This window comes from Protobothrops mucrosquamatus, unplaced genomic scaffold (assembly GCF_001527695.2).
Source record: "Protobothrops mucrosquamatus isolate PMUCROS unplaced genomic scaffold, P.Mucros_1.0 scaffold1157, whole genome shotgun sequence".
NCBI classification, from domain to species: Eukaryota; Metazoa; Chordata; class Lepidosauria; order Squamata; family Viperidae; genus Protobothrops; species Protobothrops mucrosquamatus.
The window spans coordinates 155,242-176,448 of record NW_015387372.1 but is presented as its reverse complement, the minus strand read 5'-3'; the positions used below and the strand labels follow the sequence as shown (position 1 = coordinate 176,448).

The 21,207-nt window shown below is 59.0% G+C and overlaps 1 protein-coding gene across 1 annotated transcript; it reads right to left on the bottom strand.

Moving 5' to 3' along the window:
- Positions 1–678: 678 nt before the first annotated feature.
- On the bottom strand, positions 679–20,183 carry VASP (vasodilator stimulated phosphoprotein). The gene is given in 10 exon segments (XM_015820659.1): positions 679–776; positions 922–979; positions 1,362–1,443; positions 2,924–2,969; positions 3,721–3,757; positions 5,218–5,432; positions 6,665–6,787; positions 7,040–7,238; positions 8,140–8,311; positions 20,163–20,183. Coding segments are annotated over 10 exon segments (975 nt in total). The 5' UTR covers positions 20,168–20,183; the 3' UTR covers positions 679–738.
- Between the last annotated feature and the right edge of the window lie 1,024 nt (positions 20,184–21,207).

The window sequence follows — 21,207 nt, the reverse complement described above, 5'->3', positions numbered from 1 at the left end:
GGTTGGCAGGGGGCATCTCAGCCAAGGCTTCCCGGCCAGCTGCCACAGGGCACCCCGTTTGCAGCCACGGGACCCGGCTCTCCATGGCTCTGCTCTGCCTGTCACTTATGCCGCCTCTCCTGCAGGAGGAAAACGGAGGGGCTCAGAAACGCTCCCAGGAGAGGGGGGGGAGATGGAGCCCCACCCGGGAGAACTGCCCAGTTTGGTCCTTGCAAGCTGCAGGAAGGGAGCCTCCAACGTTGGCTTCAGTCAAGGGCATTTCCCTGGGCCCTTTGCCAGCCCCTCCTCCGGCTGGGCGGCACAGGCCCCTCTGGGGTGGGGGAGGAAACCACAGTTCTTGTCTGAGAGCCCAAAAGGGGAGGGGGGGCAGAGGGACTGGCCCTTCCTAGACTGGGGCTGGCCCAGTGAGGGGAGAAGGGAGCCCCTTCCGCCAGGGAAAGAGCCCGCTTCCTTCCTTGGGGGGGGGGTGTCGGGGAGGGTCCTGCTATTGCTCTGGGTAAGGCACAGGTGGGGGTCCTGCCCTTCCTGGGGTGGGGGACAGCACGGATTGTTCCTCTCCCTCGCCCCAAAATTGCACAGTGGGAGCCGATAGGGAAGGGGGTGCATGGGGGCTTGTCTGGTGCGTGAGGGGGCTGGAAAGGTGAGGAGGGGGCCTTTGTGATTTTCCGTTTTATTCTCTTCTGCGCAAGAGGGAGAATTTGACTGCTGACTCCGGGTGGCACCGGCTGGGTCTGGGGGCTAAGGGGACCCCCTCTTCCGAAGCTCTGCGATGAATGCTGCAGAGGGGGAGAGAAACACTCGGGTCAGTTTTGGGCGATTCAGCAGAGCTGGGTCAGCCTTCTCTACCCCAGGAGCCCCCCAAACCATCCCCAGGCAGAGCTGGTGGGGATGTCCCTCAATGTCTATGGGGCTCCAACCCACCTTGGATTATCTCCTCTTTGACTTTCTGTAGTTCACGCCGAACCTCTTGCAGAAGTTCCTGGGGAAAGGATGCACACTTAGGAAAAGGAACCTGTGTCTTTGTGTAACGTATTTTTGTGTGTGTGTGTGTGTGTGTGTGTGTGTGCGCGCGTGTGACTTACAACAAGCAAGCCAGGGAGAAGCTGCAAGGCTGGATCTCTCCAGCACTGAAACCAGGAGGGTCCCACTGGCAGGGTGGCATGAGTGCTGCTCATCCAAGATGCCCCTTTTCCCGACCGCGTCTCCCCCCCCTGCCCATCCCGCCCATGTCCTGTTAGCCCTGAATAAGCAGCACCCAGGAGCACCCATGGTGCAAGGGGCTAACTGTGCAAGGAGCATGTGTGAACCGGGCTGCACAAGGGTCTCAGGCAGCGTCAGCCCAGGGCTGGGCGTGGGCTTACCTGTTTCACCCGTTCCAGTTCGGATTCATCCCCTGCGCCACCCGCGGGCTCTCCGGCCGTCATGGCTCCAGCAGATTTCATCCTGGGACGATGAGAAGGCCAGGATCAGAGAACCCGGCCATCTTTGCAGATGCCCCCCCCTCCTGAGAACCCCCAACACCAAGGCCACTCCAACACCTTCCAAGCCAGGTAGAGGGCTCAGGACTGGCAGGGGGCAACAAATGGCTTGTTTGCACAGAGCTGAGCGAGGGCTCCTCGGTGCTCTCTCAACGTGGCTGTTCTTTGGCAGAAGTTTCATTACCCACACTAGGTAACTTCAGTAGCACTGATGATGTTCCCTAGTTGGGTCATGAAACGCCTGCAAGAAAACCACCAGCTCAGAGAGCACCCAGGACCCCCTCAGTCCAGTCCAACCCTGAGCTACAAATAGCCTCCTTTGTTGGGTGGAGAGGATGCCCCGAGGTACAGCCCACCTTCACCTGGCAGAAGATGGAGCCGGGCCTTCTGAGGGCCCTTTCAGGGGGGGTGGGAGACCCAGGAAGAGGGAGTCCAAAGCAGACGGGCACAGATGCCCACCCTTCCAGTAAGCGTCTCCACGCTGAAGGCCAAGAAGCAGAAAGGGAGGGGCTTCATCCTGGGGGGGGGAGGAGAGCTCTCTTCCACCCAGATGTTGAAGAAACAGCCAGAGAGAACCAGAAGCGAAAGCAGCCAGATGTGGGGGCACCAGCAGCTCCAAAACTAGCAGGCTCTGGGAAAAAGGATCCCAGGGGGGGAGGGGCTGAAGGGGCTGGGACCCTCTTCCTGGCACCATTTCCACCCTGGAGGTCGGGCTGGTTGGAGCAGAAGAGAGAAAACGTTTTTTCTGCCTTGCTGGAGAGACATTCCAGCCCCCCTTCCCTGCCCCCTGGCCTGGGGATGGCTCGGCCCGATGCCAGCAGGGGCAGGAAGGGGTCCTGCTCTGGCCCTGAGGCTGGGTCTTTCAGGAAGTGAGCAAACCAAAGGGAGACTCCGCAGCCCAGCCTTCCCAGCTGGAGCCCCTCCAGCCAACAGCCCCCTGGCGTCCAACCAGCCTGGATGACGGGTATCCTGGGGTCTTTGGGGCCCCCAAGTAGAAAAGCTCCTGCCCCCAACGTCTGCAGAAAATCCACTGTACGGCAGGGGTGGGCACCTGCAGCAATCTGACGACCAGTGGACTTCAGCTCCCAGAATTCCTGAGCCAGCCATGAGCTGAAGCCCACCGGTCAAGCTGCCCTCCCCTGCTGTACGTATCTGGCTTCCCAGCCCCTCCTGCCTGATACCTAAAGTGGCCGACCTGTGGCCGACCTGTGGCGGGGGGCGCAGTGATCTTCTGGCTCACGGCTGTCCTGATGGGGGGAAGAGAGAGACTCAGTTGCAGGCTGGGAGGTGGGGGGAGGATTGGGGGTCCTTGTGCGTGCACAGGAGGCTCAGCTCATCCCTGTTCGCTCTGGGGCTGCTTGCGAGGAACTCGGGCTGGGGGGGGGAGCAGAAGAGCCCCTCCCACTGCAGGGCTGTCAGGAGGAACTGGGGGGAGTGCCCCTCACCTGGGTAAGGTTGTACTGGACTTCTCCCAAGGTCTCCGGAAGGCATCTGTAATGATCAAGAGAGGGAAGGCTGTGGGGAGCGTGTTTTGGGTGCGAGATCTTCTCCATTCGTGCTTCAGTCCAGAGTCTTCCCTCAGAAGCGATTCTTCCATTTTGCTAACTGCAAGGATCTTCTAGCAGAAAGGGAAGCAGCCCAGCCCCTCGTCCTGACATCCTTTTTAGCTCTTCGCCCTCTTTATAGAGTTCCAGCACTAAAAGCTTCCATGCAGCTTGGCTCACTTGTTGAGCTGCCTTCAGCTATTTCTTGCTATGCACCTGCTCTCCTTTTCTCATACAAAGCCTGGGGGATCCTTTCATGAGGACTAGAATGTTTTTTTGAAGGAAAGAAGGCAGAGATTATCCATAACTGCTGTTTGAGGGAGGAAAGGATGGAAAACATTCCACCTTTTTTTTGGGTGGGGGAGAAACCTTAAAAAGAGACCCTCCCATCCAGACAGAAGGCCCCCCATTGAAATGATGCTCTGGGGAGACCTGATCTTTTGGGTGTTGACTTAATCAGTTGCAAACATGGTGACTAATTCACACAACCTGCCAAAGATAGCTAGTTTTAATCCTAGCTATCTTTCTAGTACCTCGGTATTTTAACAGGTTGGGCAAACTCAGGAAATGGGCCGATTCAGTAACCAGGTTAAGCCAGCTGAGCTGGCTTGTCTCCTCCTGCCTGTGCTGATCCAGGGGGGCAGCAGGGACCAGAGGGGTCCCCTGGGAACGTCTTGCACCAGCCCCCGTTCACCCACCTGTGGGCTTGGCACCAGTGGCATCAGCGTCTTCTTGCTGGGGGCAAAAGAGAGGGGCAAAGGTCAGGGCGCTCCGGACTCGCCCTCAGTGCCCCTCCCTGCTTCCTCCTTCCCACCGAGACCCCTTTGGCAGGGGCAGCAGAACCAGGAGGGCACGAGGGCGGGAAGCGGGGGGTACGAGGGTGTGGTTTTGCTGGTCTGACGTGGAGTGTGATTGGCGCCTGGCACGCCACAGCCACGCAGCCACGGGAGGTGGGCAGGCCAGCCCAGCCACAGGAGCAAAGGGGCTCGGCGGTGTATTGGAGGGGGGAGCAGGGGCTGCAAAGACCCCCTTCCACCCCAGCTAACGTGCAGCCGGCAGGCCTTGCCCTCCAGCGGATCGGGGTAGGAAGGTACATTTGGGGGCCCCACCCAGACTCACGTGCAAAGGGCCTTCCTCCTTTTTGGGAATGGTCTTCTCGCCTTGCTCTGCAACTCTCCTTCTGGGGGGTGGGGGGAGGGGGGAGAGACAGAAAGATGCTAAGCTTCTTTCCCAGAACGGTTCTTCTTTGCACGGGCAGACAAAGCGTGGGGGGGAGGGGAGGAAACCGAAATCGCTCCCAAAAGGGAGGGGTGGGGTGAGTGCCAGGATGCCTCGTGCCCAAAGCATATTGCCAAGTCGATGCAGACCCAGCTGCGCAAGACATCCTGCAGGCCACTGGCTGTATGGGAGACCCCCAACCCTCTCCAGGACGCCCAGACTCTGCAGCTGAAACTCTGCAGCAAAAACACTGACTTTCAGGGGCACAATCATTTTGGTTGCAGAAGTAAGATGCTAATTAGTTAATTTTTTCTGGAAGCAGGTACCTTGCCCTTCGAGACCCCCTCCCCACCCTGCCTGCCAGCCAATGACTTTCACAAGGGACCCCCTTGCCATACTGTATACCAGACCAGCAATGGGGACCCTGCCCAGCACCCATGAGCATGGACACGCACACCAACAGCCAGCCCCCCTGGACAAAACCATTTCTCAGCCCTGGGAGGGCAAGATGCAGCATTTCTGGCCTGCAAAGCCAGCCCTCCCCCCCCCCATCTCCTACAGAGCCTTTTGATGCCAGGTCGGGGGGCAAAGTCCCACAACCTGAGAAGTCCCCACAGCCAGGCTGTCCTCCCAATGGCCACCCCTCCCCCCAGAGCTGTGCCCACTCACCGCCTGGCTAACTTGGCACTCATTTCTTCCATCAGCCCCCCTCCCCCGGGAGCGCTGGGGGGGGCGCCTCCACCAGGTGCAGGCTTTGCTCCTTCCTCCTGCAGGAGTGGGAAGATGCGGGGGTGAGGTGGGCTCCCCCAAACCAATGCCCTCCCAACACACAGCCCCTCTCCCTGCCTGCAATCTCCACTGCCAGGGGACCCCCGCAGGAAAGCTGCCTCGAGGGGCTGCCCCATCACAGGAAGAGGCACAGCTCCCCCCCCCCATGGCCTGCTGGGGGCCTGGCACGGGGGTCACGGGAGACTCACCTTGCCCGTCTTCTTCAGCTTTGCTCCTGCCAGAGCCGCGGCCAAGCCGGTGGGTAGTCCAGCCCCTCCACCTGGGCCCAGGGAAGCAGGGAGGGGAGGGGCCGGGGGTGGCCCCCCTCCTAAGGGCGGAGGGCCAGGCGGTGGGCCTGGAGGAGGGGGTGGCCCAGGAGGAGGGGGAGGGCCGCTGTGGGCTCCTGGCGGTGGCCCCGGAGGTCCTGGTGGTGGCCCAGGGGGGGCTGGAGGTGGTCCCGGGGGTGGCGGAGGGCCCCCCGCTGGAGGGGCAACCTGAGGGGCTGCAGCAAGAGAAGGAGAGAGAGAAGGATGGGAGCCCCCAGCTGTGGCAGCCTTGTCCCCCTCCCAAAAGCTGGAAATGAACAGAAAATCCCCCCCACCCCCCCTGAGCCAAGAACCCTCTTCCCCAACTAGTGCCTGCTTCTGCCAAGCACCCAGTGGGGGAGGGGCATAACCGGGTCATTCTTTGGGCGCCCCGAGGGGAGGTCCCCTAAGGCAGAGATTCCCAACCTCAGCCACTTTAAGACTTGTGGACTTCAACTCCCAGAATTCTGGCTGAGGAATTCTGGGAGTTGAAGTCCACAAGCCTTAAAGTGGCCAGGCTGGGGATCCCTGCCCTAAGCCCCCCTCCCCGCCCATGCAGAGTTGACAGGGGCTTCCCCTATCTGCATCCTGGAAGCCTGGGGGGGAGGGCAGGCGAGGGGCTGATGCCCCCACCTCCCACCCTGGCACCCACCTCCGATGGGCCCCCGTCGCTCCCGCTCTGCCTGCTCCGGCGGCTCCTTCTCCAGCTGCGCTTGGTGCCTGGGATCAAGAGGGCAGAAGAGGCCTCAGTGCCCGCTGGCAGCCCCCCCCCGGGAGGCCTCCTGCTCCCAAGCCCCCCACGGCCCCTCTCGGCCCACCCCACTCACTCCGGCGGAGGGGCGGGCAAGAGGCTGGAAAGGGGAACGCCACACATCACGAGGGGGACGAGGTGGAGCACATCCGAATCGGCTGGTATTACCCCAGCAGGGAGCCCTGCAAGCTGATTAGCTGCTAATCTGATCAAGGAGGGCCTTTACACACACAGAGACACACAATCTCTCACACACATACACACCCACACACACAATCACAGACACAGCCTTGCTTTCTGCTCTGGGCAATTCTTGTGGTGTCTAAGAAGGCAGGCCGGGCACCAAAGGGAGACTTCTCTGGGCCAGGGGGTCTCCTGCGGCCCCCGCTCTCCCCCCCCCCCCCGGCAAAAGGGGATCCCAGCACCTTCCGCGCTGGGAAAGGAGAGGTGGTTTTCTTTCTTTTTTTTTAAAGTGTGTGGCTTGTTCAAACACAGGGCCGAGTGAAGTGAGAACAATAATCCTTTTCTTCCTGTTTGATGAAGTAACAGAAACTTCCTCCTTGTTGCAAGGAACCTCCGGCTCTGCCCCCCCCCCGCCACCTCCCCCCCCCGGAACTTTTCAACCTGGCAGAGGCTTCCTGTACCTTTTCTGCTGCTCTGCCAGTTCATCTGCAGTGGGTCCGTTCTGGGTGGGGCGCAGGGGGGGTGCAGAGTTTCCTGGGGAGACACAGTCCACCCAAAAACAGGTTTGTACCCCATCTTTGAGTCCAACCAGCAGTTCTGCTCTTTTCCAGGCCAAGCAGTCCCCCCCCCACAGCCTGCCAGCTCCGATACCCACCTGACTTTGCCGCCCCCAGGCATGGAAACCACCAGCACCCACCCTTCGGGGAGAGGCGCAGAAAGGGCTCGGCTTGCTTTCCCTTGCGGACCCCGGCCTTTCCCCCTGGCTCAGCTCCCTCCGCCCCCAACCCCAGTGCCCGCCCCCCTCGGCCCATCAAGCCTCACCGGCATCCAGGCTGTCCAGGGCGTGCATCATGCCGTTGGCAAACTGGCTGGCATCCTCTTTGCTGCTGAAGTTGAGCCCCCAGACCTGGCGGGCATCGCGCCACTGGTGGAAGTTGGGCGTGGCCTGGTTGTACTTCAGCCCCTTCACGATGGGACTGTTGATGACCACCTGCGGGCACGGGCAGAGCGGCTGAGCTCAGGAGGCCCTCCGCACCTGGGGGGCTGCCCCGGGCAGAGCCCCCCTCCCTGCCCTCCTGGGGGGTTCTGGGGGCTCCGGGGCTGGAGGAAAGGCTCCGGATGCGAGCAAGTCCACTGCCCTGGATTCAGGACTGCCTTCCCACGACACTTTGCTCCATTGGGGGAATTCATCTTTTTATTAACCATGGATTGTGATGCAGGTAGTGCTCGACTTACAGCAGCTCATTTAGTGACAACTCTGAAAAAGGGGCCTTATGATCGTTTTTCACACTTAACGACCGTTGCGGCATTCCCCCCGCCCCATGGTCACGTGATCAAAATTCAGGTGTTTGGGTAACTGGTTCACATTTATGACGGTCGCAGCGTCCCTTTGGGGTCACGTGATCCCCTTTTCCGACCTTCTGACCAGCAAAGTCAATGGGGGAAGCCAGATTCATTTAACGACCGTGTGACTAAGTTAACTGCAATGATTCACTTAGCGACTGTGGCAAGAAATGGGCAAAACTCACTTAGCAACTGTTTTGCTTAACATCAGAAATTTTGGGCTCAGTTGTGGTTGTAAGTCGAGGATTACCCGTAACAACTTGGAAAGACGCTACTTCCCAATAGAACGGGATTTTAAATCAGAGGCTGAGAAAGTCAGCTTGGACTTCTTCCATCAGCCTGAGGGGGAATCTAAGGGGTGCACAGAGGCAAAAATAGAGGGCGTGCGCACACACACAGACACAGACACCCCGAATAGGAAGGCCTCGTCCCCCCAATGTGGACACAAGCTGAGACCGGTGAGCAGGGGAAGCTTTACAGCCTCAAGACCAGCTCTTGGATGTTTGGGCCTTTGGGGGGGGATATTTAAAAACATGGGGGGGGGTTACCTGCTGGTCCGGCTGCATCTTGCGGCCCACCACCCGGAAGGTGTTGCTGGCAGGGCTGTGGTAAATCTGGATGCGGCTGAAGGCCTGGGCACCAGTTCCTGCCGGGACCCATTTCTTATTGGCGTCGTCGTAGAGCATGACCGTGGCACGGGTGCTGCAGACCACAGACTCGCTGGGGGGAGAAAGAGAGGAGGGGGGGATGAAGCATGAATGGGGGAGGTGGTGCCAAGGGGCACGGCTCCATAAGGCACACCGCCCGCCCAGCAGTCCTTCGCCACCACCGAATTCAGCCCCACTGCTCCCATAGACGGTGCCCATCTGTCACAAAAACCCCGTCTCGCCTGCATTTGTGTTAGATGTGTTCGCCTACAAATTCACACCTGACCTTTAAGTGTGGACCAGGCGTGTCCGACCTTGCAACTTTTAAGACCTGTGGACTGCAACTCCCAGAATTCCCCTCACAGATTTCTGGGAATTAAATCCACAAGTCTTAAAGTTGCCAAAATTGAACCCCCTTGATGTAAACTCCGTGGGGCAGCGTGGAGAGAGGTTAAAAAGACAAGGCAAAAATTGGGTGCAGCTGTTGCCAGAGCAGCACTGAGAGGGGCACACAGACAGACAAAGTTGCCCCCAGCCCAGACCCCCTTCAGGCTGGCCAGCCCTGGAGCTACAGCTGCAATGCAAAACTGCAGAAAGGAACTTTCAGGGGACGAGAGAAGGGCCAGTCAGGGAGGGGCAAAGGGGCTTCCTCCCCCTTTAGGATCCCGGGTGCAACATGGCCCGATACGCCCATCAGAAGCTGCACAGCTGGTTCTTGGGGGTGTGCACCCCCCAGCCAATCCTCCTCAGCTGCAGATGGTTACGTTTATTTATTTGCATTTCATATTTCTAACCCACCCAAACCCTTCAGGCCAGGAAGATGCAGCATCTCTGAATGAGAACAATTCACGGGTAGGAAAAGTGCCCATAAGATCTTCCATTGTCAGAGAGGGAGGGGCTCTTTGTGGTCCATATGCAAAAAAGGATTAAGGGTGAAGTATGCAAAAGTATTTGCAAGTTGTCAAACAATTTGTATTGTTTGCGGCCCTCTCTCCCCTGTTCCCCCCCATCTGAAATTTAGATAAAGGAGGCTAATTTTGCCAGCTTCTTCCTTCTATGGGGAAGGGGAGAAATGGAGGGAGGGAGGGAGGGAGGGAGGAAGGAAGGAAGGAAAAGAAAGCTCAATGAGTTCTTAATTTCTCCTCAAAGAAGCCGGAGGAATTGTAGTAACTTGCAAAACAGGAAAAGCGGAAGGCCCAGGCAAGCAGGCCTGGGATGGAAGAAACCTTGCTGGGGGTGGCACAGAAAGAAATGCCCACAGATGAACTCTAAACTGCCAGTTATAGGCACAGCTGCCCATGGAGGAGGAGGAGGAGCAGCAGCAGCATTCCAGCTGTGTGGGGCCACTGCACGTTTGCCTCCAGGGAAATCAGCCCTAGCCAGAACAAAGCAGGAGCCCCCCCTCCCAGGAGGGCACATCCCTCTCCCTGACACATTCCAAGCCCCCCCCTCCCCTGCAGTCTTCCCCTGCCAGGCAGTTGCTCTCCAGGCCCAGCCCCTCCCTCCCCTGAACTGGGAGAGCCAGACCTCCAGGCAGGTTGGGGCAGAGCCCAGCCCAGCTGCCAACAGCTGCCTCTCTGGAAAAGGAGGAGGGCGGGGGGGGGGAGGCCCGGGACATTGATTTCTGTGGCTCCTGGGCTGCTCCCGCTGGCCGGAAGGGCAGGGTTAAAGCCACAAAGGCCCCGGGGAGCTTCTGAATCTGCTCTGTGGTCTGACAAAGAGGGCAGCAGCCCAGCGGAGCATTCCTCAAACTTGGCCCTTTTATGACTGGTGGACTTCAACTCCCAGAATTCCCCAGCCAGCGCACGGCCAAGGTTGGAGAGCCCTGCTCGGAAAAAGAACCAGGTGCTGAGAGCAATTTGTCCAAAACTATCGCAGCAACTCACAAAGGTTTAAAAAAAATAAAAAAGAAGAGGTCGTGCAAAATGAGGTACTGAGAAAAACCAGCTTCCTGAAAGCAGCGGCAGCCTTTCATTAGAAGGGAAGGTTGAGCAAGTTTCTGTGCCCCGGGAAAGAACAGAGGCCTGGCACACCTGGAGGGGAAGTAGGGCAGGTGAGAGCGAAGGTTCCTGGCAGCCGGAGGTGAGGCTGCAGCTCACACACAACTCCCTGCTTTTCCACTCTCAAAGCCCCAGCGCATTATGCACCGTCCCACGGCACACGCGTCGTCTGCTTGCCATGAACAATGTGGTCCAGAAGCCCCTGGGCTTGCTTAATCCTGCCAGGTAGTTCTACTTACAGGTGCCTGAAGCTGGACACACCTGGATGGAACCCACAGAATCACTGCCTTCACCTATTGGGCGAGTGGGCGAAGCCTAAGCAAGCTAGGATTGATTGTGCAAATGCATTCATCACATTCAGAATGGAGCTGGAAGGGACCTTGGAGGTCTTCTAGTCCAACCCCCTGCTCAAGTAGGAGACCCTATAGAATTTCAGACAAGTGGCTGCCCAGTCTCTTCTTAAAAACCTCCAGTGTTGGAGCACCCACAACTTCTGGTGGCAAGCTGTTCCACTGGTTAATTGTTCTCACTGTTAGATTTCTCCTTAGTTCTAGGTTGGTTCTCTCCTTGATTAGATCCATTGTCTTGTCTTAAAATCCTTTAGAAAATAGGTTGACCCCCTTTTCTTTGTGGCAGCCCCTCAACTACTGGAACACTGCTATTATGTCCCCCCCCCCCAGTCCTTCTTTTCTTTAGACTAGCCAAACCCAAATCCTGCAACCGTGCTTCGTATATTTTTGTCTCCAGGCCTTTAATTGTCTTAGTTGCTCTTTGTACTTTTTCCAAAGTCTCAACACCCTTTTTGTAGTGTGGTGATCAAAACTGGACGCAGGATTCCAGATCTGGTCTTATTAAAAGTTTTATAAACCGGTACTAATAATTCAGGTGATTTTGAGTCTATGCCTCTGTTTATAGAACCAAGGATTGTATTAGCTTTTGGGGCTGTTGCTGCATATTCAGCTAAGCCCAGAACGTGTGTGAATCCACCACAGGCCAAAAAAAAAAAAAAAAAAGGCCAAGGATTTGCCTATCAATGGCAGTTCAGCAATGCCACCCCCCTAAGCCCCTCCTGGTCAAATCAGCCCCGCACCCTCCGAGATGCTCGGTTCTTGCGCCGCCTGGTCCAAGCGCAATCTAACCACAAGTGCAGTGATGCAAGGACGGAAGCCCGAAGGTTGTGTCAAAAGAGGCTCCTTCCAGGCTGTTGTTGCACAAGGGGAAAAGTCCCAACCTCCCCCTCGGACGGCATGACGATGATCTGGCCTGCTCCGTGGGGGCCCCCACCCCCTTCTGCAGAAGGGCAGGGTGGATCTCTTGATCTGGTCCAAGACAGGCTGCCCCCTTTCAATATTGAGACCACCTCCCATTTGAACCCAGCAGAAACTTGCAGACAGCCCCCCCCCAGGCCAGAGAAATGCTCCCCCTCCCCACTGGACTTCTAGCAGCAGTAGGGGCCCCTCCCCAACGCCCACCAGGAGGGAGGGAGGGAGGAAGCCCCAGAGATGATGCTGCTGTTTTACTCTGTGGGACTCTATTTGGCCCCTGTGCAAAAGCTTGCTTGCCTTTGGGCCAGGGATGGGCCTGGGGCAGAGGCGATCAAAGGTCAGGGAGGCAGGAAGGGGGAGGGGCTCGCTCTCTTGCAGGAGAAGCACACCCCCAAGCCATGGGGGGGGGAGGAAGGATGTGTCCGTCTAGAAATATTTAACTAAGAGCCGCTGCCCAGAAATGACCACATAAACACCCAGCTGCCCTCTGGCCATCTCCTACAGAGAAGGGGAGGGTGGCCTGCAGAGGGAGAAAGGAAGGGGAGGACAGGTGGGCTACACCTGGATCCTGGCTGCTTGGGGGGGCACCCTCTGCTTCCCTTCTAAAAGCATGGGAAGTGACCCACAGACTGGCACTTCATCTTGGGGAGCGGAGCAGAATGCCACCTCTGCAGAACCCCCGCCACCCCCATCAGGCACAGCCCCCAGGGAGGCTGCAGCCTGTCTCAGGACCACAAGCCCCCCCCCAATACATGCAGTCTGCCTGGGACTTTGCTGGAGGAGCCCCTCCACACAGCCAATCAGCCCCCCCCCCTCCATACAGCCTGCTGCCTGGAAGGGAAGCAAGCAGAGTCTCTCTCCCATGAGATTTGGTGTGGGGGGGTGTCCCATCTGGGGGGGGGGAGGCAGGAAGGCGAGGATGCACAAGGCAGGGGCACCTGGGGAGGGTGGAAGGGAGCAGAGGCAGCCTGAAGGCGCAGGAAGAGGGAAGGGAGGCAGGCGGAGGGTGGAGGCAAGGAAAACAGCAGCCTCACAACAGCCCTGCCTTATAAGGGTATGTTCCAGGGCCTGGCCGGATCCATGGAGAATGTGGGAATGTGAGAGGGGGGGCTGGGAAGGGCCTGGAGACCTCCTGCCTGTCCCCAATGGCGGCCGTGGAGCAGGCTGGCCCCGACACTCTTTGCTCTCTGCCCCCCAAATCAGCCTTAGGTGGGAAAGTTTCTTTCAGCCTCTCACAGACAATCTGGACTCTTGAGTTGCAGGCGGGGGGGGGGGGGGGAGGGCACAAGGAAGGTTGCAGAAAAGGCTCCGTGCAGGAGCCCAGCAGATGTGCGCCCACCACCCCCAGGAGGCCCTTTCCACAGGTGGGCACACCAGCATGCCCCCTGCCTGGTGGGTGCCTCTCCGCTCCTCCCCCCAGGCCACATTCACCTGCCCGGGGGCTTCTCCGGTTGCTGGGCCTGGGTCTTCTTCAGGGGGTCAGGCAGAGGGGCCTTTGACTTGCCCAGCGTGATCCTGCCGAGGGAAGTGAACGTGCCATTCCGTGCTGCCAGGGACTCAGTTGTCAGGGTTGCGGGAGGAGGCCACGACCCCAAGGATTCGAGGCTTGAGGCAGGGTTGCCCACTTCTTCCGGGCCCCCAACCTCAGGGCCAGTGAAAGGAAGTCATTCTCTACCCCCCCCAGTGTGTAAGGGTGTCAGCTGCAGCCAGAGGGGCCCAAGTGGGCCTGGGGTGCTGAGCGGGGGCCCCTCTTCCCCTCCCACCCCCAACCACACCTGAGCTGGGTCGAGTGCTTCTCCTTCTCCTTCGGAGGAGCTGGAGCCGGTCTGTGGAAAGAGGCAATGGTGGTGTGGAGACCCCGAGACTTCCCAGGGGGGGCCCTCGGGTCAGTGCCAGGACCCCTGCTCCCCTTCCTCAGAGCAGGCCCCAAATGCCCCAGCGTGGGGCAGAGAGGGGATGCAGCTGAGGGGCCCGCTAGGGGCCGAGGCAGCACCCAGCACCTGCCCAAAGGGTCCACATATGCCCATGGAACGCCTGGAGGGCCCCATTGGGGCAAAAGGGGGGGGCAGGGGCTCTGATGGGGGGAATGCAAGGGGGCAGCAGGAGGTGATGGCGGGGGGGGCGTCCCTCAAGAGGGCTCCTCCAGGCCTCTGAGCCAGCCAGCCAGCGCCCGCCGAGAGGCTTCAGCTGAGTCACTTCCTGCTGAGCGGCACTTTCCGGCTTCTTCAACTTGGGGCTTTTTAGGAAAAGGGGGGAGGGGACGGGACAGAGCGGCTGCTATTCTTTGGGGGGGGGAACTAGAAGGAGCCAGGAAAGAAAGGAGGAGGGGTCTTGGAGCGCCCCGCCCCTTTATTATGAAGCAGCTCAGAAGAGCTTCTGCCTCTGAATCAAGTTGGAAAAAGAGCTGGACACAGGGGGGCCCTCCCGACTTCCTCCCACCAGGACCCCCCCTCCTTGGAGGGAGAGAAATCCTGGGCTTCTGGGGGGGAGGGAAGGAAGTGGCGAGGCAGGGGACTGTCCAGGGAAAGGGCTGCCTGTCAGGCGCCCAAAGGGGAAGAGAAAAGAGGAACTCCTGGCCAGATAGGGAGCCGGGAGGGGGCCACAGGGTCAGCAAGCCCGGCAGGGGGAGGAGGAAGGTGTTGCCCCCCCTTACAACCTTTGAGAGGGACCCATTTTGGGGGCAACCATGGTTGGCCCTGCCCAGCTGGAACCTCCTCCCTGCTTGCCACCCGCTTGGAGACAGAAGCCGGAGCGAGGTCACAATGAGCCTCCCGGAAGCCATCAGGCGGGGGGTGAGGGGGCTCCGCTCTGCAGACAGACAGGCTTCCTTCACCGCAGGGACTGACGTTGTCGTTCACAGGTGGTCCTCGACTTAAGACCACAACCGAGCTCAACATTTCTGTTGCTAAGCAGGACAGTTGTGAAGCGGGTTTTGCCCCGTTTTACCACCTTTCCTGCCACGGTCATTCAGTGAATCACCGTCGTTAAGTTAGCCACATGGCTGTTAAGCAAACCTGGCTTCCTGTCGGCTCTGCTCCTCAAAGGTCACAAAAGGCGATCGTGTGTCCTCGGGACACCGCGACCGTCATAAATACGAACCAGTTGCCAAGAATCCAATTTTTAATCATGTGATCACGAGGCTGTAACGGTCATAAGTGTGAAAAATGGCCATAAGTCCCTTTTTTCAGTGCCATTGTAACTTGGAACGGCCACTAAACGAAAGGTCGTAAACCGAGGACCACCTGTTCTGAACTGGCAGGTAAGACATTCGCAGGTAAGGTCCAATCAGCCGCCGAGGACTTGGCACAACACGTGGGGCAGGCGCCTCCATAGCAAGGAAGGCCAGGAAGGGGTGGCTGAAGCCCCCCCCTCCTTAGGAAACCCTCCTGGGCTTTGATTGACTTCCCTGGTCTGAAGCCAGCTCCCCCCGTCCCCCACTCCCAAACTCCCCAGTTTTTGGATTCAGAGCGATATCGTGCTGCTTTCCATTTCTCCTGCTAATCCCTCCCACCCAGCTTGGGTGGGGGGGGCGTTCCTGGGGGAGGTGGGGAGAAGAGCTCTCTGAACCTGGGAAAGATGACCCCCAAACAGGAAAGCTCCATTGAGGAACCCCAAGTCTGCTGTTTCTGATAAGACCTCTTTGCTTCCTGGGTCTTTTGCCCTCTCATTCAAAGGGCAAAACAAAGCTCTCTGTTTGTTTTTGTGTGTGTGTGTGTGTGTGTGTGTGTGTGTGTGTGTGTGTGTGTCTGTCTGTCTGTCTGTCTGTCTGTCTGTCTGTACATGATGCACTCAGGTACCACCTAGAACACGGATGTCCAACCTTGGGAACTTTTAAGACTTGTGGACTTCAACTCCCAGAATTCCCTGTCACCTAGGGAATTCTGGGAGTTGAGGTCCCCAAGTCTTAAAGTGGGCATGGCTGGACACCCCTGCTCTGAAACCAGGGCTGCTTCGCTGCGTCTTCTGTTCGGACAGGGAAGCAGCCAGTTGCAGACCTTCCTTCGGGTTTGAGGCCCTGCCATTCCAGCAAATTCCGCAGCTCAGAAGCATGGAAGAATTGACTCTTTTAATCTGAGGGGCTTGCACCCCTGCGCTCTGCTTTGAAGAAGGCCAATGTGGGCTGCTCAGTTCTGGGCTGAATCTTCACCGTCCAGCTCCGGCTCCCTGGAGTCCCAAAAGTTAAGCTGAACTATGCCCCCATCACAGACACACAGACCTACAGAGAAAAAGGGAACGGCGGGGGGGGGGATTTGGCAAGCCCAGCTTCCTGTGCTTTGGGAAGGAGCAGGCTTGGTGGCTCTAGAAGCAGCACGCCAAACCCCCAGCCGGCCGGAAGTGACCCTCAGACCGGCTCTCCACTTGCAGAGGTTTTAAAAACAGAAACGTATGGAAGGCAGAAGGGAAAATCCGAACTGACAACCAGGCTTGGGTGTGTCCTGGCAGAGAAAGTGTTTAAAGTAAGTAAAACTCACTAGCACTGATGCTGTTGCCTAGTTGGGTAATGAAACGTCTGCGAGAAAACAACCAAGCTCAGAGAGTATTAAGGACCCCTCAAGTAAAATTCAGTTTGGACCAGTTTCTAAACCCCCAAAGCCCCTTCAAACTGGGCTTGCTTTTCTCCCCACTAATGCCACCCCCTCTTCCCTTACCAAACGCCCCAGGGCCGCCTCTCCTATTTCTGCCCTGCTAGAGAGGAAGGGGGGGGGAGGAAACAGGAAAGTGCTTTAAGTGGTTCAGGCTTCAGGTTAGAAACAGGGAGATGGTGGGTTCTAATCCCACCTTAGGCAGTACAGCCGGCTGGGTGATTTGGGGGCGATCACCAGGAGACAGTGAGTTCTAGTCTCACCTTAGCCATGAAAGCCGGCTAGGTGACTCTGGATTGATCACCTGGAGACTGTGAGTTCTAGTCCGGCCTGACGCAAGGCAGTGGCTGGTTGACTTTGGGCCAATCACTAGGAGATGGTGAGTTCTAGTCCCGCCTTAGGTTTGAAAGCTGGCTGGTTGACATTGGGCCAGCTACTCTCCTTCAGCCCAACCCACCTCACAGAGGAGGAAGGTGTGTGGAATAGGCTTACCACCTTGAGATTGATAAAAATAATACAGGCAAGTTACAAATAAATACAACAAAATAAAAAGCAAACTACCGCAGAGTCCTCCAGCGCAGACCAAGGCAGCTAGGAAAGCTGTTGAGAAAGGCACCCTGCAAGGGGGGGGGAGAGACAGGGACAACTGTCCTCCTTCCCCAGAAGTCTAACCAGCAGGGGCTGCTGCAAGACCCAAGGCCACTGGGGGGGGGGAACTGCTCACAGCCACAACTTCTGCTTCTGAAGCAGACCACAAACCCCCCTCCCGTGTTTTTTTTTACAGTCTGGAAAGAGACTTTGGCGATTCTCTTTGCTCTCTAGGACTTCTGGACAAGCCTCTGGTTCCTGGAGAGGGATGGGCAACTATGGTCTCTTTACAAACTGTGGAGTTCAACTCCCAGAATTCCCGAGCTAGCCAGCATAAAAGGGCCATAATTGCCCACCCATTCCAGGGTATGTTTGCTTGGGTCGCCAGCTGGGTTCAGGGGGGGGGGGCAGGCGAGAGGGGAGGGGGGAAGGGAAGTGGATTTGATAATGGTCAAGATTTTCTACTTTACTCTTTGCTAATTTTGAGTGAACTTTCTTTCCGGAAAGGCAGAAAGTCAGTGGAAACAAAGCGGGTGACCATAAGACTCTCCCTCCCTTCTACTTTCCAGCCTCCCTGCTGCCTGGGGAATTCTGGGACTTGAAGTCCACCCAGCCTCAAGTAGTTGTCAAGTTCAAAAAGCCTCATTCTAAAGGCTTGCAGCTTATTGCCTTTGCCTCAGGACCGCAGCTGTAGAAAAGAATAAAACTTTTCCTCTCTAATCTGGCTGCAAGGCAGGGGTAGCGTCTGTCATCATGCTGAGCCTGCAGGCCCTGCTTCAAAAACCTCTTTTGTGTTTCTAGAGGCCTCCGAGCTGGCCTGTACTCCTAACCTGACAGAAGTTTGCAGAAAAGTATTTTAATTATTTTATTTATACCCTGATCTGGCTGCTCCAACAAGGACTAAGTCTGGATGCCTTACATGCATCAGTGCTTTTCCTGAAACTCCAGCCCGGCCTTATTTCTAAGTTCCTGCATGTTGGCTCTTCCCAGTCCCCTCACTCCTTCCCTGGCCCTCTCTCCCACCTAACCCCCCTCCCCACAAGAATGAGGAAGGTGGGCCTATCCATAGTCAGGAATAACTTCGGAAACAAAGTTAGAGCAGGGATGTCCAACCTTGGCAACTTTAATACCTGTGGACTTCAACTCCCAGGATTCCCAGCCACCTTTGGCTGGGGGATTCTGGGAGTTGAAGTCCACAGGTCTTAAAATTGCCAAAGCTGGACATCCCTGGTTAAGAGAATGAACACAAAACGTGACACTGCACACCTTTCAATAAAAAAAAAACACTAATTTTTCATTGAAGAAGGAAACCCTGTATGCCTGTTTGGATGAAAGCATGATTAAAAATATAATTATTTAGCAGCCAGAAGAAAAAGTCGTAGCAAATTTGATTCCGCATGGCTCCTACCAAGGGAATCATTGGGACATAGAAGGAGAAATGATCCAGCTGGCTTCCTCCCAATCTCTGAACCAAGCTTACTAAACTATCTAGCAAACTTAACCATTGTGTACTAACTGCAAGGGCTACCAAGACTTGTATTTTTCTCTCTCACACAAACACACAAACAGAATGAAATCAAGATTTCCTTACAAGCTTCTGAGAAACAAATAAGAACTGGAGCAGGCAAATTCACAAAAGGTGACTGTCTAGTTCTAGCTATTGATGATAAGAGCCTCCATGTACAGGTATTGTATACCTTTCAAACTAACAGCATAAGTAGGAGCAAGGGCTCATTTATCTCTCAGGCCTGGCTTAGCCTTAGGCACTTCCTAAAAGCGTGTAGACCCAGGATGTTGGGCAGGTCAGCCATCCCAAACCTGGACTCTCCAAGTGACCCTTGAATTTCATAATTCCCTGGCTACAAGAATGTCTGTGGGCTTTCTTACTGGGGATAATGGGAACTGGAATCCAAAGCTGCTGGAGATCTATTTGATAGGATTGTGTGGTTCCATTCAACAGAAAAGATGCGTCTGGGACGCCCTGCAAAACAGGGAACAGCCAAGCCCCATTTTCTCCCTGCCCAAGACCCAAAGACCCTTCCCCTAATAAACAACTGCAGAGGCTCCTGGCCGCCCCGTCCCCCCGGGCTTCTGGTCGCGGCTCTTCCGGCCAGGTGAATCCCGGCGCGATGCCGCCTCCGAGGCCCACCTGGTCGGCCATCGAGACGGCGCTTCCTCGCCCGCGGCTCCTCCGACTGGACTTCCGACGGGTGCGACACCGATGCGCCTTCCAGAGACCCGCCCAGAGCCTCTCTTCCCGGGGGCTGCAGCTTCGGAGCGCCCCGCGGAAGGGCTGAGGTGGGGCGGGGGCGCTCCCGGGCTGCCCACGATGACTAAGGCGGCAGGCAGGAAGCAGCGCCCGAGGCGGAGGGGCGCCGGCCTGCCGCCTGGGTCTCCGCTTGCCAAGGGCTGGCAGGGCCTGCCCGGGCTGCGCTCGCCACAAGAGGCGCCCGGCCAAAGCACTCTGCACATGCTCAAGTCCCCGTAGGCTCACGCGCAGGTGAGGAAAGGGCCTCTCGGCCGATCCCGGAAACACAGGCAGCCAGGGCTCTCTGTTCGGTGCCTCCCCCATGGGCAGAGGAGCAGGTGGGGGCAAGTGGCACTCGCCCACCAAAAGCCCAGCACCAGGCAGCTTCGGGCGGGGGGCGGGGGGGGCGTATAGCCAGAGAGTCCGAGCTGGGCCCCCAACAGTGACGTGGATCGCCCCCCTAAGCCTGCCATCTCCCGCGCGGCTCCTTCGCAAGACCCCCCTCCGCTCCGGCCCAGCCCGCCCCACGCACCCCCTCACCCCCCCGCTGGGCACCCCTCTTCCTTCCGAAGTGCCCGACCAGGTCGCAGCGGGGGCGCTCCCAAAGCCCACCCAAGTCCCAGGTGTGCCCCCCCCACCAGGTCGGCGGGTGGGGGAGAAGCGACGGCAAGCGAGGCCAAAGGGCACGACTGCAAAGGCGCCCATCAGCTGGCGGGGGGGCTCCATTATGCCTGCCATGCGGGGCTTCCAGGTGCCTCTGGCGGGGGGAGGGGGCGGGATTGCATGAGGGCAGCCCTCGCTTCCCCTCGCCTCTGCGGGAAGGGGCTACCCAACTTCACGCTTCCGGAGGAAGGAGCGTGCAGAGCCCGCATTCCACTCCGGAAAGCGGGCAGGATCTAGTCCGGCGAAGCCCCTTCCCCACGCGGAGCAGTCGCCCCATTTCCGGGACGAGGAGAGACCCCCCCAGCAGCCCTTCGCCAACTTCAGCAGCCGCGGCCACGTCGGAGCTGCCCGCGAGGCGGGGGAGGCGACCCTTCCTCTGCCCCGCCGCCCCCCCCCCCACCCCGCCAGGCAGGGCCGGAGGGCCCGCCGCAGTCCGAAACTGGCTGCTTCTTCGGGGCGGGGACGAGCCGGGAGCGCCGCCGCCGCCGCCTCGTCCGCCCGCCCGCCCGCCGCGCAGAGCTGGTGGCGGGCCGGACCGGGCCCAGACAACAAAGGCGGCCGCCCGGCAGGTACTGACCTCATGTCTGCTGCTTTGTGCGCGGCGCCGCAGCCTCGGCAGCTGCTGAGCGGCTGCTGCTGCTGCTGCTGCTGCTGCCGCCGCTGCTCTCCCGCCGCCGCCGCTTCCGCTTCCCAGACCTGGCTGGGTGGGGACGTGGGTGGGGCCGGCCCGGGCTGCTCCCCCACCTCGGCCGGGCGGCCTCCGCGCTCCGTCGCCGCGGGCTGCGCTCAGGCGGCAGCTGCCCCCGCCGGGAAGCCCTCCGACCGCGCCCGCCGGCCGCTTCCTCCCGCCCCTGCGCCCGCGGCGGCTGCTGCTGCGGCGCTCCCGGCCCGGCGCCCCCGGGGGCTCATGGCCCCGATCCCGCGCCGCGCAGACCCAGGCCGGGACGGGACGGCAGCCGGGCAGCCAGGCNGCCCCCCTCCTGCCCGCGCCCGCTCGCATGCCAGCCCGCCGCTTTCCACAATGCGCCGCTGCGGCGCCGCTTAAAGGGGGCGAGGCCAGCGCGCTTAAAAGGGCACCGCGCGAGGCGCCGTGGAGGGCGGGGGTCTCCCGGCGGGGGCGTCAGCGCGGGCGCCGGCTCTGAGCGGCGGGGGTCGCCCGCCCGGTGCGCCGCTTCGCGCAGAGCCCGCTCTGAATCCGCAAAGCAACCTTGGGAGGCAGGATAGGCTCCTTCGGGGCGCGTGGTAGCCTGCCGTGGGCGGGCCCGACTGGAGCCGCCGTGCCCGGGAGCAACGCCGAGCCGCGCCAAAGGCAGCCCGGCCTCCCGCCCGAAACCGCGCCGACGACTTTCGTCCTCCCGCCCGCCCGCCCGCCTTTCCAGCCAGGCGAAGCTGAGCGGGCCGAGGCCGGGAGAAGCGTCCCACTTGCGGGATCCAAGAAGGCGCCGGGGCCCTCGAGGGGGCTGGCCTGTGGCCTGGAAGGCAGCTGCTGGGCGCCCTCTTGGAGCCCCTCCCCGCTTTGGGGGCTGGTCAGGCAGCAGCTGCTTGGTCCTGGGGGGGGAGGCTGGGGAGCCAGGTGGCCCCTCGTCCCCCCCTTCTGCTGGTGCCGCAGCTGGTTCCCCGTC